The sequence below is a fragment of the Platichthys flesus genome, chromosome 11 (assembly GCF_949316205.1).
Source record: "Platichthys flesus chromosome 11, fPlaFle2.1, whole genome shotgun sequence".
Taxonomy (NCBI): domain Eukaryota; kingdom Metazoa; phylum Chordata; class Actinopteri; order Pleuronectiformes; family Pleuronectidae; genus Platichthys; species Platichthys flesus.
The window spans coordinates 3,037,716-3,052,935 of record NC_084955.1 but is presented as its reverse complement, the minus strand read 5'-3'; the positions used below and the strand labels follow the sequence as shown (position 1 = coordinate 3,052,935).

At 40.3% G+C, this 15,220-nt stretch overlaps 1 protein-coding gene across 3 annotated transcripts in view; it reads left to right on the top strand.

Annotated features, from left to right (window-relative positions):
- me1 (malic enzyme 1, NADP(+)-dependent, cytosolic) overlaps window positions 1-15,220 on the top strand; it is an 87,840-nt gene that overhangs the window by 48,217 nt on the left and 24,403 nt on the right. For all 3 annotated transcript variants that reach the window (XM_062399749.1, XM_062399750.1, XM_062399751.1), the window contains one exon: window positions 14,551-14,626. In XM_062399749.1, the coding sequence (XP_062255733.1) occupies window positions 14,551-14,626 (76 nt within the window). The remainder of the gene's footprint in view (window positions 1-14,550; window positions 14,627-15,220) is intronic.

The following is a 15,220-nucleotide window of genomic DNA, read 5'->3' as shown; positions in this document are numbered from 1 at the left end:
CTCCTTCTTTTTTTCTTTTAAATTCACTCAGCTTTGTTAATGGTTGCGGTGAGAAGGCACTAAGAGCAAATTTCTCTTTGTTTTGACAGCTCCATGAGCTCTATGCTGAGCTTTGGCTGCAAACCCGTGAAGTCCTGTCATGCACTTGGCCCGAGGATAGAAACTGAAACCTTGAACATCACCATCTGCACTCTAAGATATTCTGAGAGGTGGAATCTATCAGAACGCTTCCAAACTGTAAACACTTTCCACAGCTATAACATACAGTAAATAAAACATTTGTCTATAACCACTCTACTGAGTGGTTATAGATTTAGGTCTGACTAACTGAATTAATGAATGAAGGTTCAGCTATGGAGAAACATTTTACTAATTTAAGAAAACTATCGATCAATAAGTGGTCATCAGTGTTGATATTGTGATGTTATTCCAAACAGATCGATGTTCAAAGTTTCAGTGTGTAGAATGATATCTAGTGTGAAGTTACATGTTGCAGATGAATACCCCTCACCTCACTCTCCCCTTCCAAACTCAAAAGGTGTTTATTTTGTCCAGATTGGACTTGACTACTGTTAAAAACATGGCGCTGTCCATAGAGAGGGCCCGCTCCCAATGTGAATATAAAGTATTTCAATATAAAGGGGCCATTATAAAGTAAAGAAAACAACAATTTGAACAATTTAGATGATTACACACTAAAAACATCACAAGGATTATTAGTATATTCAATTTCTGCCAATAGGTCCAATGTGATGTTGCCTTTATCCTTTCCCTCAAGTTCTGGTACTATCCTAGCCTGACGTTGTCAGACTCACAATTCTAGTCAGAATGTGAGTCTGAGACCGCTCCATTGGGCTTTGATTATGGGGCGTGTTTCAACTGACCAGGAAGTAAAATTCCTCTTCGCTCAATTGGATAGACCTACAACCAATCAGAGCAACGTAGTATGTGATGTATGCTAAGCAAAGCATTATGAGTTATTTACTAACGCCGGGTTCACACCGGACGCTTCAGCACAGCGCCAAGCCTTAAATAACAGCTGGCTCCCATCCACTCCCATGTTAAAACTTTGTGGCGGTCACACCGGAGGCTGAAGCACCGCGAGGCAGCCTTGGCGCAGCGCGGTGCTTCAGTCTCCGGTGTGACTGGCACAAAGCCGTGCAGTGATCTACTGGATCAACGGGTGATATTATTAGCGCTGCCCGGCGGTTCAGCGTCGCTTCAGTGTCCGTTGTGAACAGCCAAGCGCCGGGGCGATAGGGATTAGCGCTGTGCTTTGGTGTCGCCTCCACGTTCTGTGTTCCTCTTTCAAAATGAATGCGCTGTCGATGTCTTCTAAGACTCAATGGCAGCATCTACACATCTCAGCTCGCCAGCGGCAGGCATGTTTGTTGAAAACGAATTCAAGCCAAGGGCACTTTGATGACATGGTTGATTACGTTACCATTGATCATCTGTCAATCATCGTATAAAGCCCGACCTGACAATCTGATTGGCCCGGTCGGGGCATAATTTTTTCCCAATGGAGCGACTCCAGACCGAACTGACCGACCAAAAAATGTTGTGGGCGGGGCTAAGTTCGTCTGGCATCCAGGCTAGTACTATCCTATAGAAGCTACAGAATAAGGTTTTAGTAACAAGCACTCCTTTGATCAATTTGGCCTGGACACTGTTTGGCATTTCCACTGTATGAAGAATAACTAATGAAATTGCAGATCTCCAAAACCTTCCTGCAGTTTCATTCCATTCACATTTCCCTTGCATGTGGTCCTGTCTGTGGTCAAATGTTGTGCTTTCACATTTATATGAAATGTTTATGATATGTAGAATAGACGTAACAGAAGACTGTTGATCCTGGACGTGTATTTGACTGAAGGGCTTCAGTGTCTCAATGAAAGTGAGAAAATTGACACTCTGACCTGCTGATCACAGATGATCTCACTCTGTGATGATTATTTTCTGAGGGACTACCTCACCAGCACTCAGTCCGACCCCTGGGATTGGACCCCAGTTTCCACTTTCTTTGATCTATTTTCATTACGTGAGACTTGACCTCTCCCCTGGCACCCTGCACAATTGATCTGATTTAGGTCTCAGCATTAGATCAGTAGGAGTTTCCTTGTTATAGTGTTGAAAAATCCCCTTCAGGGCCCACAGGGGGCTACATGCTAACAGACCACACATTCCTCTTGTGTGACAAACTGCTCAAAAGCATCTATTACAAAAGATAGATCACAAATTCTGTTCATTGATTAATAATTTTGAACTTTTAAAGACATTGAATAAATTATTATGTAAAAGTATTGTATTACATCAACATTGTTGACTCCCCACTTGACACATGGGTAATACAGCCATGTATCTTAAATAAATGTTGACATTATTCCAAAAAATCAAACAGGAGAATTCTGTCTGTTTACATTTGTAGGTCAACAGTCCTATTATTCCATATGCCTACAAAGTGGCTAAAGTCTGTCTGAAGAAATGTTTTTGAGTTGTCTCTATGTCAGTCCCATTCTTGTAAATATGATATATAGAAAATACCTAGAGCAATCGTCCACTTGGAATTGATTAAGATTTTGTGGTTACCTCATTGTCGATATTGGCCAGAAACTCATTTTTCCACCCGAGATTGCAACCAACCTTAGGCCAGACATGGTACTCTGGTCTCCTTCACGAAAGGCTGTGTACAGCATAGAGCTCACAGTCCCGTGGGAAAACTCTGTTGAAGAGGCCTACGAACGTAAGAAACTGCGTTACACAGAGTTGGCAGCAGACGCAACTCAGCGTGGCTGGAATGCAAAAGTCTGGCCAGTTGAAGTGGGATGCAGAAGATTCGTGGCTTCTTCCACCATCAGGTTGCTGAAAGAAACTGGAATCCATGGACAGGCTCTGCGACAGTCCGTCAAAGCAGTTTCTCAAGCAGCTGAAAGAGGCAGCCAGTGGATCTGGATCAAACGGAAGGACCCTGGCTGGGCTATAACTTCATGACCCCCCCATCCCCACCTGAGAACTCAATTCAGATCCCTCCAACTTGAGGAGGGAATATGAGGTATGTGGTCAGCTGTAGGGCTGGCTCAGGGAAGAGGACCCCCCTGCCTTGCATAGTCCCGTGGGAAATCTTAATTGGGCATGGGACACAAGCTAAGGCTTGATCACCCTTTAGCTGGCCACCTTTGATGAGAGTGTTTAGTGATTTAAGGCCGAAACACCCACTGATTCGAAGGCACACTACTGAGGATGTGTCCCAAAATTGACATCTTAACCCAGTTTAAGAAATACACCTCCCATGCCACTCTGTCAACATCACGGCAAATCATGTGAGAGCATACCATCTATTGGCACAATGGACAGTTTTAACATCTCGTCCCGTGTTTTATGATTCTAACATAGCAATAACTTCAATTTTACAAAGAGCACTGTGCTTAACCATCTTATAGTTGACAGATGAGCATGTTTTTAGGACAATATACATTCTAAAATGTATGTATTAGAAAAATACTGGCAATACATTGGATTCAGCCCTTGGTAGTGTCTGCAGGTAGTCCTCTCAAACTGCATATTGCCCCACAACTCTCCCTTATAAAACAAGATAGTCTGAGAGGCAAACACCAGATTAACCCCTTATTGCACCACTCACTTGATTCCAGATAATTACAAATGTCACAACCCATTTGAATGCTTTGACTTGCAACTTTCTTTACTTTGCTTTACCTGCTTTATGTGTGATAACTCATTGCAAGCAGCAGCCAATCCAATTGGGTTTAAACAAACACTCAAGTCAATCTGATTGCATTAATTCAAATACAGGTCCTGTGTGACATCAGAGATGAAAATGAATAAGAGGAGGCAGAGGCCATAGCTGAACATTGTAGGGGAGAGCGGGGTAATGTGGAATTTTTTTTACATTTGCTCCCCTCTAGGCGAGCTAAAATGATATATCAGTAAAACGTACACATTTCCCATTAATTCAGGATGTTTTCTAGCAATGGAAATGATCAGAATGTCTTCAGGACAAAGGGCAACGATTGTTTTAAAAAAAGTGGTCTTGTGTCTCACTTTACCCCGGCTACACATGTTGTAATAGTTAAAATCCTGACAGCTAGATTGACAACCACACATTCCAAAACTAATATCGGACTATTAACAGAATCATGGTGATTGGTCAATTTAGCACATTTATGATCTTTATGATTCATGTGATCTCTTGCACACCCTAGCTTACCTGCACTTTGTTTCTCTGTCCAATTGGCAGGGACAGGGATATTGTTTTTCTCTGTGTCTTCAAATGCCAGTTCACAGCACTTAACTGGACCAAGGCCATGGAACTGGTCAGCTAGTTGTTTCAAGTGTTTGGCAAGCTCCTCCTCCATCTCATCTGTGAATATTCTCTTTGCCTCAGCTACTGCAACCCAGGCTACTGATTTTACTTTCCCTTTCTCTTTTTTCTTTATGAATCTTTTGAGGGTTGTCCTATCAATATTTCTATCCCTTCCAGCTTTTCTTAAGGACTTCTTTCCTTGCATGACCTAAGCGGCTGCACTCTCCATCTCTGTGAGGGGTGTTTGGCCCCAGGTTGTCTTCCTGGTGAATATTTTCTTGGCATGATGGCTTTTCTACAATGTTTATGATATTAAAAATAAAACATATATGATGTAATATAATATAAAATATGTTTAAGACTAAACTTAACTTGTGCTTCATGTTTCACTTTACCCAACAGCATTTGTCCCACTTTACCCCACAGCCACCGTTTGAGAAAAAAAACATCTCATAACAATTCAGGCTAATCTTCAGCTAGCATCAATCACATGGTTTTATATGTTGGAAGTTCACCAACATGTATGATATACGTTTTTCTACCTGATTCAATTTGTTTTGACACAACAGTTGATTAAGTTCAAAGCAAGAAAATTATTTTTACATGCAAAAACTCATTTTTGTGAAAAAACATACTTTCCACAGCACCATCACCAACTTCTCCTTCATGGCAAGGGGGGAATGGGAGGGGCGTGAAAACATAATGGTAAAATGACCACAAATGTGTTCCGTTGCCTAGATACAGTGGGTGTCCCACATTACCCCGCTCTCCCCTACATGTTTCATCTGAAGTTTATTTCCCATGTGCTTCCCTTTTTCCATTGCTTGGACAGTTAGCATGGCAGGTGATCATGCAAGCTAGGCTATGTTTTATATATTTAGCTTTATATTTCCAAGAGAAAGCTGTTGCTGTTGTCATTATGATCATTATGACCAGAGCATCAAGTACGACCAACATCAAGTTAAAGCAATGCATATATGTGAATGCTTGGGTAAGGGAACCTTCAATGGCTTTCAGGTAATGTAAAACTGTGAAAGGCCCATTCCAGAGACAGTGTTTGGTTGGACCATTGTGGGCTACTGTAGAAACCATACTCTGTGGGCCCTATAAAGATGGACAATGGGTCTCAACTTCCTTCCACTAGCAATTGTATTCATAAAGGGTTTATTTATAAATGCATTATTTGCGGGAGCAAGCTGGAATCCAAAGTGTTCGAGCTACATACGACACTATCTTGAGATTTGCAGCCAGCAAATGGGGGATGGAGCCACAGTAGCGTGATCCTGCAAACACGTGTTCTCTATTATTTGAGAGTTAGACTCAGCTGTCAATCATGATTTCCCCCCATTTTGATAGCGTCAAATAAATCATTGAAAGCAATCAAGAATATTTGGCTTCACTTTTGGGTAGCTCATTTCCTCCATCTTTATAGACAGTCTATAGAAACATGGCATGGCTAATCCAATAAAAACTATGCTTCTTTCACGTTATTATATATGAATTAAAACATAATTATGAATAATATCTGCCTATAGACCCTCCTTTATTACTAAACACTGGAGCTTTAAATGATATTGAGAGCATGAAGATGTGAAGTGGGTCTCAAATACACTTTCATTTTTTTCCAACTACCTATATTATAAAATAAAATGATTTGAACTTCCTCTTTGGTGTCATATACTACACATTATATATCCTCACCTATAAGCCATGAAGATTAGAAAACTCTTAAAGCACTTTGCCATCTGTTTTATAGTGGACGATCCCTAAAATCGATTGCATAGTTTCCTGTAAATGTCAAAGGGAATACATTGGACCATAAATCATAGTCACCCATGCTTCATGATTTAACAGTATTCTGTCTCCCATCACCAGTGAACTGTGTGTCTGTTTTCCATGAAAATATGACCTACTTGAATTTTGGATGATTTAGGTGTTCCCATATATTCACCATGTGATCTGGTTTCGACCACTGTTGCTAACACAAAGCAGCATTTGCAAATAAACATGCTTCAACTGTTCCTTGGATAGTTACTGACTGAGGCAAAACCAATGGCTTTTGAAAGTGACTGCATCCCACGCAAAACATAATTGGCATGCCCCAAATCTCATGTGTGAGAAGGCGAGTGAATGGAAAACCTGGTTGCACATGGTAGAAAGTCATCTAATAGCCAGCTGGGTTCATCAGGTCTGTGCCTCTAATTCCTTTAGCAGGGCCTTTGTTCTGGAAAGGGCCTTTTCCTGCTATTTCTTACCCAATGAGTTATGTAAGGTTTGGCTGAAAAAGAAACTGAACTTCCACAGCAGTTGTCTGGACACTTGATTGCCGCTCCTTCACCGAGACATCTATAGCAGACGACAGCCTTTGAAACCCCAGAACCCCACACTGTCTGGTTGCTATTTGCATCACCTGCAGTTTGGCCCGTTCCAGAGATTCAGTAATTTTCTGTTTGGCCTCAGCATGTTACCCAAGGTGATGAAAGGCTGATCAGATTCGCTAAACTGTGTTAATTTTGGCTTGAAATTCTCCAGTTTCCCCTTCTCTCTAAGTTTGGAAAAGCTTCATAGGGGAAGATTAGCTGTTGTGTGGAGAGCCGGACTGATTTCAGTGGGCTGCAGTGGAATGAGGTGGGGGTGGGTTTGGGTTTTCTGAGGCCAGTGACTGGAACTGGTCTTCACTTGTGTAAAGAGAGAGCTTGATTCTGGCAACATGTAGAGTATTTGTAATGTGATGGAATCCTGTCAAAGTCTGAGCGTGCCATCAGGGGTGGGAGGTAGAATGCATTGTCTGTGGAGAGTCGTACTGTACGGAGAGAGAAAGGTGTGAAGGGTGAGGAAAAAGAGGATACTGAAAAGAGAATTCCTGCCTCTCATGTCTCATTTCCAAGGGAGAAGAGCTCTGTGTTGAACAATAATTACTGGGTACTGTTTTCTTGCTGCTAAGAAAAATTCCTAGGAAGAACACACATAAAAATATTCCCCTCAGATCTCCTACACAAGTGAATTTTACAGACTAAACAATCAGAGCAGAACATGTGTTTAGACAGAAATGGATTATGGGCGGGTTAATTGTGTTTGTTGTGCTGATCCTAAATTATTCACTCACTATCCGAATTCCTTTGTTGTTTAATATATAAATGTTATTATTTTTGTGTTTACAGAGCACTTCTTCATCCTTCCATAACCCTGTTGTATGTTTAGTTTATTAAACGATCATCCTTTCCATTGCAATTAGTTATTTTTGAACAGGGCAGAGTTCAGCCCAGGCTGCGGCATGATATGGTCATTGATTGGCACTGCCAGACCCCCTTTGAGTTTTCTTCTTCTCCTCTACTGGTTCAGTCAGTTGCTTGGCTGCTTCATATGTGCTGCAGGGTGAGTGTGTTATTTTTAATGCTGAAAGCTTCACTACCATAGTTGCTTTGGAAATTACCAGTATGAAAAAAGCAACAAGTTGTGAAGCTACTATATTGAAAATAAAATAAAATTATCTTTGTCACAAGATATTATCCAATCTCTGTCGTAAAAAAATCGTCCTCTCTTTCCATGGAAAACCATTGACTTATTAAATACCACTCAAGAAAGGACACAAGAAAGTTGAAACCGGTGGTCTCGTTGCTTAAATAGTGTGCCGTCAGTTCATACTGCAGCTTGTGGTCAGATACCACATCCAGTCATATAAATGTCCCTGTCTCCTTGTGAGTGTACTGCATGTCTGTGTGCTGGGCTTTAAAGTTAAAAGTTAAAGTTAAAGTAGCTTTATTGTTAATTTCTTAACATGTTCAGAACATACAAGGAATCGATACAACGTTTCCCACTCTCCCACAGTGAAACATATAAAGTGCACAGGCACAACAGATAACACAAGACATTTCCTAATACTAAGTAAACATACAAAATGTATTTAAGTACAGCAGCATAAGGTTCTCTAAACAGGATGATGTGCTCAGCTAATAACTATGGATGTCAAACCCATGGTGAATATAACGACTGGAGAAAATTGCGAATTAAAGCATGGAGCAAAATCCACAGCACTGTTTATCCTAATATCATGGCCATGTCGGAAATGTTTGGTATACCTTGACAGAGACATAACCAAGACCCTGCTGTAGCAAATAATTTGCTGAATCCCTTCGTGTCTTTTATTTGTGCCTGCTTTAGCTGCTGTAACTAGGGTGTAATAAAAGCTTCATGTTGATTAGAATTTTTTTATATCCATGCTTGGAATATCTGTATAGATGGCAATGCCATTGTGTTGGTCTCTGTGGGTCTTCATCTTTGGTCCAGACTGCAGTGTCTCAGCAACTATGGGATTGCTTGCCATGATGTTTTGTACAGAAATGCATAGTCAACAAAGAAGGAATCCTACCAAGCTTGGTAATCTGCGATTATATATTTAAACTCTCAGATTACAAAGGAATGTAATACAGATATTCATTTTCCAGTTTTTCAATCAAAGACACATCAAAGAAACTCCCCACATGACAAGAGTAGGACAATGTATTCATTAGAGTTTATCTAATTGTTGATCTAATTTGACAAATTGAGACATAAACTGGCAATGACTGAAACAGGATTACTGTTTCTTTAAGTGAGTCATTGTCCCCTTTTACGTTGTTGTTTTATCCAGTTATTAAAGACAGAGCCAACACATTACTGGTAATAAATACTGGCACACACATTATAGTTTAACTCTTTCATTTTTTACGATTTTAACCCTGACCAAGCAATGTTGACGAATCTATTATGAATCTATTATGAACATTTACATATTAAACTGTTGCAATTGGCAATGGAATGTTTTTGTTTCTGTGGAGACCTGTTTTACTTCCCAACTTTAATAAAACGATATCTCAAATTTCTCAGCAGCTGGTCTGGCAGAAGGATTAAGTGTGTTAATTTTGGAGAGACCCTCCTGTTTTAACCTGTTTTGAAAAGCCATGGATCTTCACCAGGGAGTTCTCCAATTGAATAAATGTGTTTCTTTCTCTGTTAAAGGCAGACAGTTCCTTGGCTATTTCTCAGCTTTTATTTACCACAAGTGTCGTACTGTGCTAGTGGTCACACTTCAATGATTATCCACTACATGTTCACTGCAGAGGCCCATTTTTTGTAGAGACACAGCTCAATGTAGAGCAGGGATGAGGACTCTTGCTACAGTATACAGCTTGCAAGACAGGTTGACCTGGCTTGCGAGATAATTCATAAATGCAAAATAAAAATTGACAGCAATTTATTTTTCAAGGTGGTCCCCGCCTGTGTCTGTATGTGTAGCATGTCATCACTGACACACATCATGAAAAACTATCTATGAAAAAAGTAGGTGCACAACATTGCACTTTCTCAGAGAAATTGACTAACAATAATTGTTTGGTCAAAGCATAGGTCAATCCAAAGGTTGCATCATTACAGCTGGAAAAACTCAGCTTAACTGTATGAGTTGAAAGGATAAATATGCTTGGACAAAGTTAACACTCTTCAGCAGAGTTTGGGCATTCAAAAAGCAGCTTTAACAAGACCACATTCTCACAGAGACAATGTTCTGCAGACAATTTTTGGGTTTATTGAGTTATAGCTAAGACGCTGAAAAAAGAATATAATGATATGCTGATGAAGGGAAAATGTTTTCACTGTGTCAGTTTGTCTTGAGGAGGTCAACAATTTCTCTCTCTGGCCTGCAATGAAACTACAGACAGAACAAATACCAACCAACTAGAATTTTTTGGAGGATTACTACTGAGTTTGAGACAAAATTTGCTTGAAATTTGTGTGATCAAAGTTGTTTTGGCTCAAAGCAGCTCAGAGTAGAATCATCATGACTGCCATCTGACACATCAGATACCTCATGAAAGTGAATCAGTTTCCACCATCAGAAACGCTATATCTGATATATGAATCAATAAATAAGTATGACTTAAGAGGATTTTATACAAATTGACATGGCCCTTAATGAGAAAAAAGTTTCCATCTCCCAGGTGCAAGGGATCTCTGTGCAGCACCACTACATTCCGGGAGGTGATATGCAGGCTTATATCACACAGTGCGCTAAATGTGTCTATCTCTCACTTTCTATGCTGCTTTGCGTGACTTGCATAACTCTTCATGTTGCATAACCATTTAGACACGGTAAGTCAGCTATGTCAAACAGCTTGGTGTAAATGAGAAAGTAATAGGTCTAACAGTAACAGTTTTGTGGAACTGGGTTTGGATTTATGGGTCAGTCTCATGTTTCATACACTGTTGGCTTCACTGTGAGGCTCAACAAAAATACACCTACTAAAGTGCTATCCAGGTAACCGATTCCCTTGTATCATTCCCGAATAGAGGGTATAGAGACCATGGCTCTGCAATATGTTCTAGTATAGCATCTTTGGCAGTGAGCAAGTGATTTTCAGAGAAAAATAAAGCCTTTGCTAGACTTGTGAATTATCAGTGAAACTGTAAATATCCTTTGGTTCTTTCTTTCCTTGTATCCTGGAAAGATACCTTAAATGCTGGTATTTGAAGACATATATACGTTTTATGTGACCCATTGTTTTGGAACTGTGGCTTTGCCTCTCAACAATTACATATGCTCTCTGTCAAATTGACATTTTATAGGCTTTTACAAAATGTCAGACACAATACAGGAATTGTCCGAACTTAGTTGACATTTACCTCCTCCCTCTGGGCAGAGTCCCAATCTAAGATGTTGGCTGTCATTTTTTCTCAGTGAACACCGACCGACTATATGTGTTTGCTGTGGCAGATTTTGGGCTTAATTGTATTGAAAAATCTTATACTGTGTGACTGTGACCTTGCTAACTGAGGGCGCCGAGCACAGGGGAGATTAAGGCCATGCCGTTTGGGTGAAGAATGGCGGTTGGTGGTGTTTCGTGTGGACACGGGTCAACGATTGGAGGCTGGTATCCTCACACAGAAAGCAGCTTTTCCTCTTGCTGGCCCCCTGCAGCTTTTCCACAGTCCCCGGTGTGTGTTTTGTATTTGGGCCACAGGTCAGTAGTGCTGCTGTTTTAGGCCATCAGGTTGTTTTCTTTAGTCTCTCTGTTCTCGCCACACTCTCTTACAGAAGGAGCCAGACATAGCAACTCCACGCTTTGTGGCACTCCTCTCATCTAGAAAATGAGCCGAATGCTGTTCATTGTGGTTGTTTTAGGAGCAACATGCTGACATACATGGACCAATACAAACACATTTGCATTCAATTGTTGTTTAGAAATAATTCACAATCAAGGCAATTTCATTTAACAGAGATCATTTGAAATTACGGATGTCCGATAACGATAAGCAGCTGATATTTTAGATCCTTCAAATATTTGTTAATGAAATGATATTGTCCTTTATTGCTCTTGTTAATAGAATAATACGTGCTAGTTGCTTCAGCATTACATAGGGTTTGTACGTCCTGCCATCTGTTGCTTTGCTTAACTCTATTTTTGCAGAATGACTCTGATAAAGTTTGCAGAGTGTGTTTTTGTTGCTGGGATATGGTTCAGGCCTGCATTTTGTTGGCAGCTGACATCCAAAGCTTTTAAAACTCAACATTCTGTGTGGCAGTTAGTTTGCCAATGGTGGTTAGTCGTCGATCTGTCATTAACAAACATAGTTTGTAGATGATGGTGTTCTGAGAAACATCCATACTTTAAAAACCAATTAGATTAAATAACATCTAACAACATATATTATGAGGCTGGTGGTGTCTGTAATTTGCCTCATTTTGATTTAAGTCATGCATTTTTAGGCAGCTATGCTTTACTTGTGGTGTGCTGACCATGCACTCTCAAAGCATATGTGCGTTATCCTTTCCTGTTAGACATGAATGCGTGGCCTCTTATGGCATCTGTTGAACTTTTACAAAGTAAGTGACATACTACTATACATACTTATACATAAATGCTCTCAGATAACTAAAAGTAATTCATGATGGTGACATTTGGGACAAAGGGACTGTTGAGTTTGTTGATATGCCTGCAGGGAGTTATTGATCAAAACAAGTTGGTAAACACTGTTGTAGATGGTTATGATTTTTTAGTAGACCAGAAATTGTGCTGGACTTAACAACAATACAAATATCAGAGGGTGGAATTTCCCCTGAACTCTAAACTGAAATTCTAACCCTAAATTAGCAGGCAAAATGACTTCACTTTGCAACTATGTTCTCACACAAGTTTATAAAACAAGTTTTTTTCCAATTTAATTTCTCTCTCCCACGGTCTAAGCACAGACACATACAGAGCCTGTAGTTTTATGGATAAAAATCTGTCTTATCAAATACATCCACTTGACACCAGTTTAAAATTCTCAGGCTGAAAAGATCATCATTATCTGAACAGGGAGTGATAACGGATTTAAAACAGCAGGACTTCTGACATCATGAGACACTGGTGATCTGCTCTTGATACTCTTGATAAATGGCAGAACCTCTGCATGGGTTCATGTTTATATGTCTTTTTTTCGCTCTGCGTGATGCTGTCACAGATGCTCCTGCCACTCTACTTTAACATACTCATCAGGGGCAAAAGGTCATGAGGTCACCACCTCTATGATAGTACAGAGAAGCAGAGAAGGATCAGGAGAAAAGAAATAATGGCTTGCTGAACCCAAAATGTTTTTGGTGACATTCAGGTTGACAGATTAGGATTTATGTCTAGCTGGCCTGTCTGCTCGGATCCATCTTGTGAAGTTGTTTTCCAACAGTCGTATTGTGGGGTCAACCTTTCAGCCCCACTGCTGCTCTTTCTCCCAGAATTCCTCATAATGCTGGTGCTGGCATTGGCTCACACACTCAGCAGGCCACTCCTTTTCTCGCTCCCATTCCTCTCTCACTCAAATACATTGTATGAAGTCAAACCTCATCCAGCGTCCCACAGCTCTTTACAGCTGCACAGACATGAACCTTTAGATGATCTACCCATGGTGCAATTCAAACAGCACTCATTAATTTCTTGTGTAGATGTTCTGATATGCAAATTTATGAGATTACATTGCCAGAAGTCTGTGTCTATAACCTTTGTATGAACAGACAGACGAGTGTATGCAGCACACATGCATGTTCAAGAACACAAACACATTACTATTATTTTGTCAATTTCTTGTTGTCTTTTGTCTTGAAAAAGAAAACTAAAAAAGAAATAATATTTACTGCAGAAATGACTGAAAATAATCGGTCAGTGTGAAAGGACCTATAGTTCAGGGTGTGAGCTCAGCCTAACTGATTACAGAATAGACAGGGTACTCAGTTTGTTTACCAGTGTAGAGGAAACATGCCCCGTTCTGGGACCATGGATGTTTGTTGCCATGCATGAACTCCTCGAACAGTTAACTATAGTAATTTGCTCAATAACCGATTAGCTATCATACCAAAAATATCAGTGTGGGTAAAATAGATTGTTGTAACATTTTTAAAGCCACATATCGTCTTAGTGTTTGAGGTTAGGGGTAAGATTGGAAGTGGAAACGATGCGGAGGGTTTATTGTACCACATGCCCAGTCTATCAAAGCATTTCTATGTGACATTTCATGTCTCTTCAGATGTCTCTTTCTTTTAAGAACGTCTCAAACTGTTTCCAACTGCTCCACATATCTTCAACGTTTCCGTCCAACAGTGTTGACCTGGGATAGGTTTTTACATTTATGAGCAAATAGTGATGTTTAACGGTAGATGGCACATGATGGAGCTGTCTCCTCCCTGTAACCAGATGAATTGGTCAGGGTAAGAAAGACGCTGCACCAGGACCCCACGCACTGAGATGATCTCTTTATCCGGGGATTGTCCCAGAGAGAATGAAATTGATGCCAGGAAGCAAGGACAGGAAGGAGTGAGGGTTTGAAGAGGGGTGGGGTACTAAACTGAGAGCCTAAAGTGTCCAAAACAAACTAACTACAGAGGCCTGAGGATCAGGGCTAAGCATTAAAATCCCAGGTACCATCAGTATTCAATAAAGTTCTTGGTTAGAATTAGAATGGCAGAAAATATTTAATCCCTCTAGTTCAAACAGTATCTGAACTAAAACAGCTTTAAGCTGTTTTTCCATGAAATCTTTCATAAGAAGTTTGTAAATGTTCATGAGCTATTTGAGTTATTGTGTTGCCAGTGTTTTAAACAAGGTTATTTTAGTGGCAGAGTATAGCATGACAGGAGCCTTGGATGTGAGAAACGGACAATAACCCTGTGGTTCCTTTTGGATATTAGTGTTGAATCTTTATCTTCTTTTTTTTCTGTGTTGCAGGGGGCTGTTCATCACCATTCATGACTCGGGACACATTGCTTCACTGCTCCAGAACTGGCCAGAAAAAGACATCAAGGTAAATGACATCTGCTCAAACAGTGGCATTTACTCTTTGATAAATAGATGAATAATTACTACTGTTCTGGTCTAAATCGTAAATAGTCCATAAGAAATGTAAAATTGTCATTATTGGGTTATATAAAATACAATATGTAATGGCTTAAAGGATAACTACCACAGAGGCGGTGGTCTAGTGGCAGAAACTTGGACTATGGGCAGAGAAGGTCTCTGGTTCGTCTCTGGTTCAACTCCACGGATAGACAACAAAAGACGAACCTGGATTGATCTGTCCAAAATCCAAGAGTCTCCCTACCCTGTCTAGTGCCCCTGAGCAAGGCACCTTACTCCCCCAACATCTGCTCCCCGAGCGCCGTACATGGTCGCTCACTGCTCTGTGTGTCCTGCACCAGATGGGTAAAAAGCAGAGATAAAATTTCCCTACCTGCATGAGTGTGCCTTTGCATGTCTGTGCATGTGTTTGGGACGAATAAATGGATCTTAATCTTAATAGTTGTAGTCAACAAATTGTTAAATTGTTGACTTAGAGTCAAAATATACTCAGAAAGTACTGTTACTTGTTATCTGAAAGTACTGAAAATACAATTTGCTC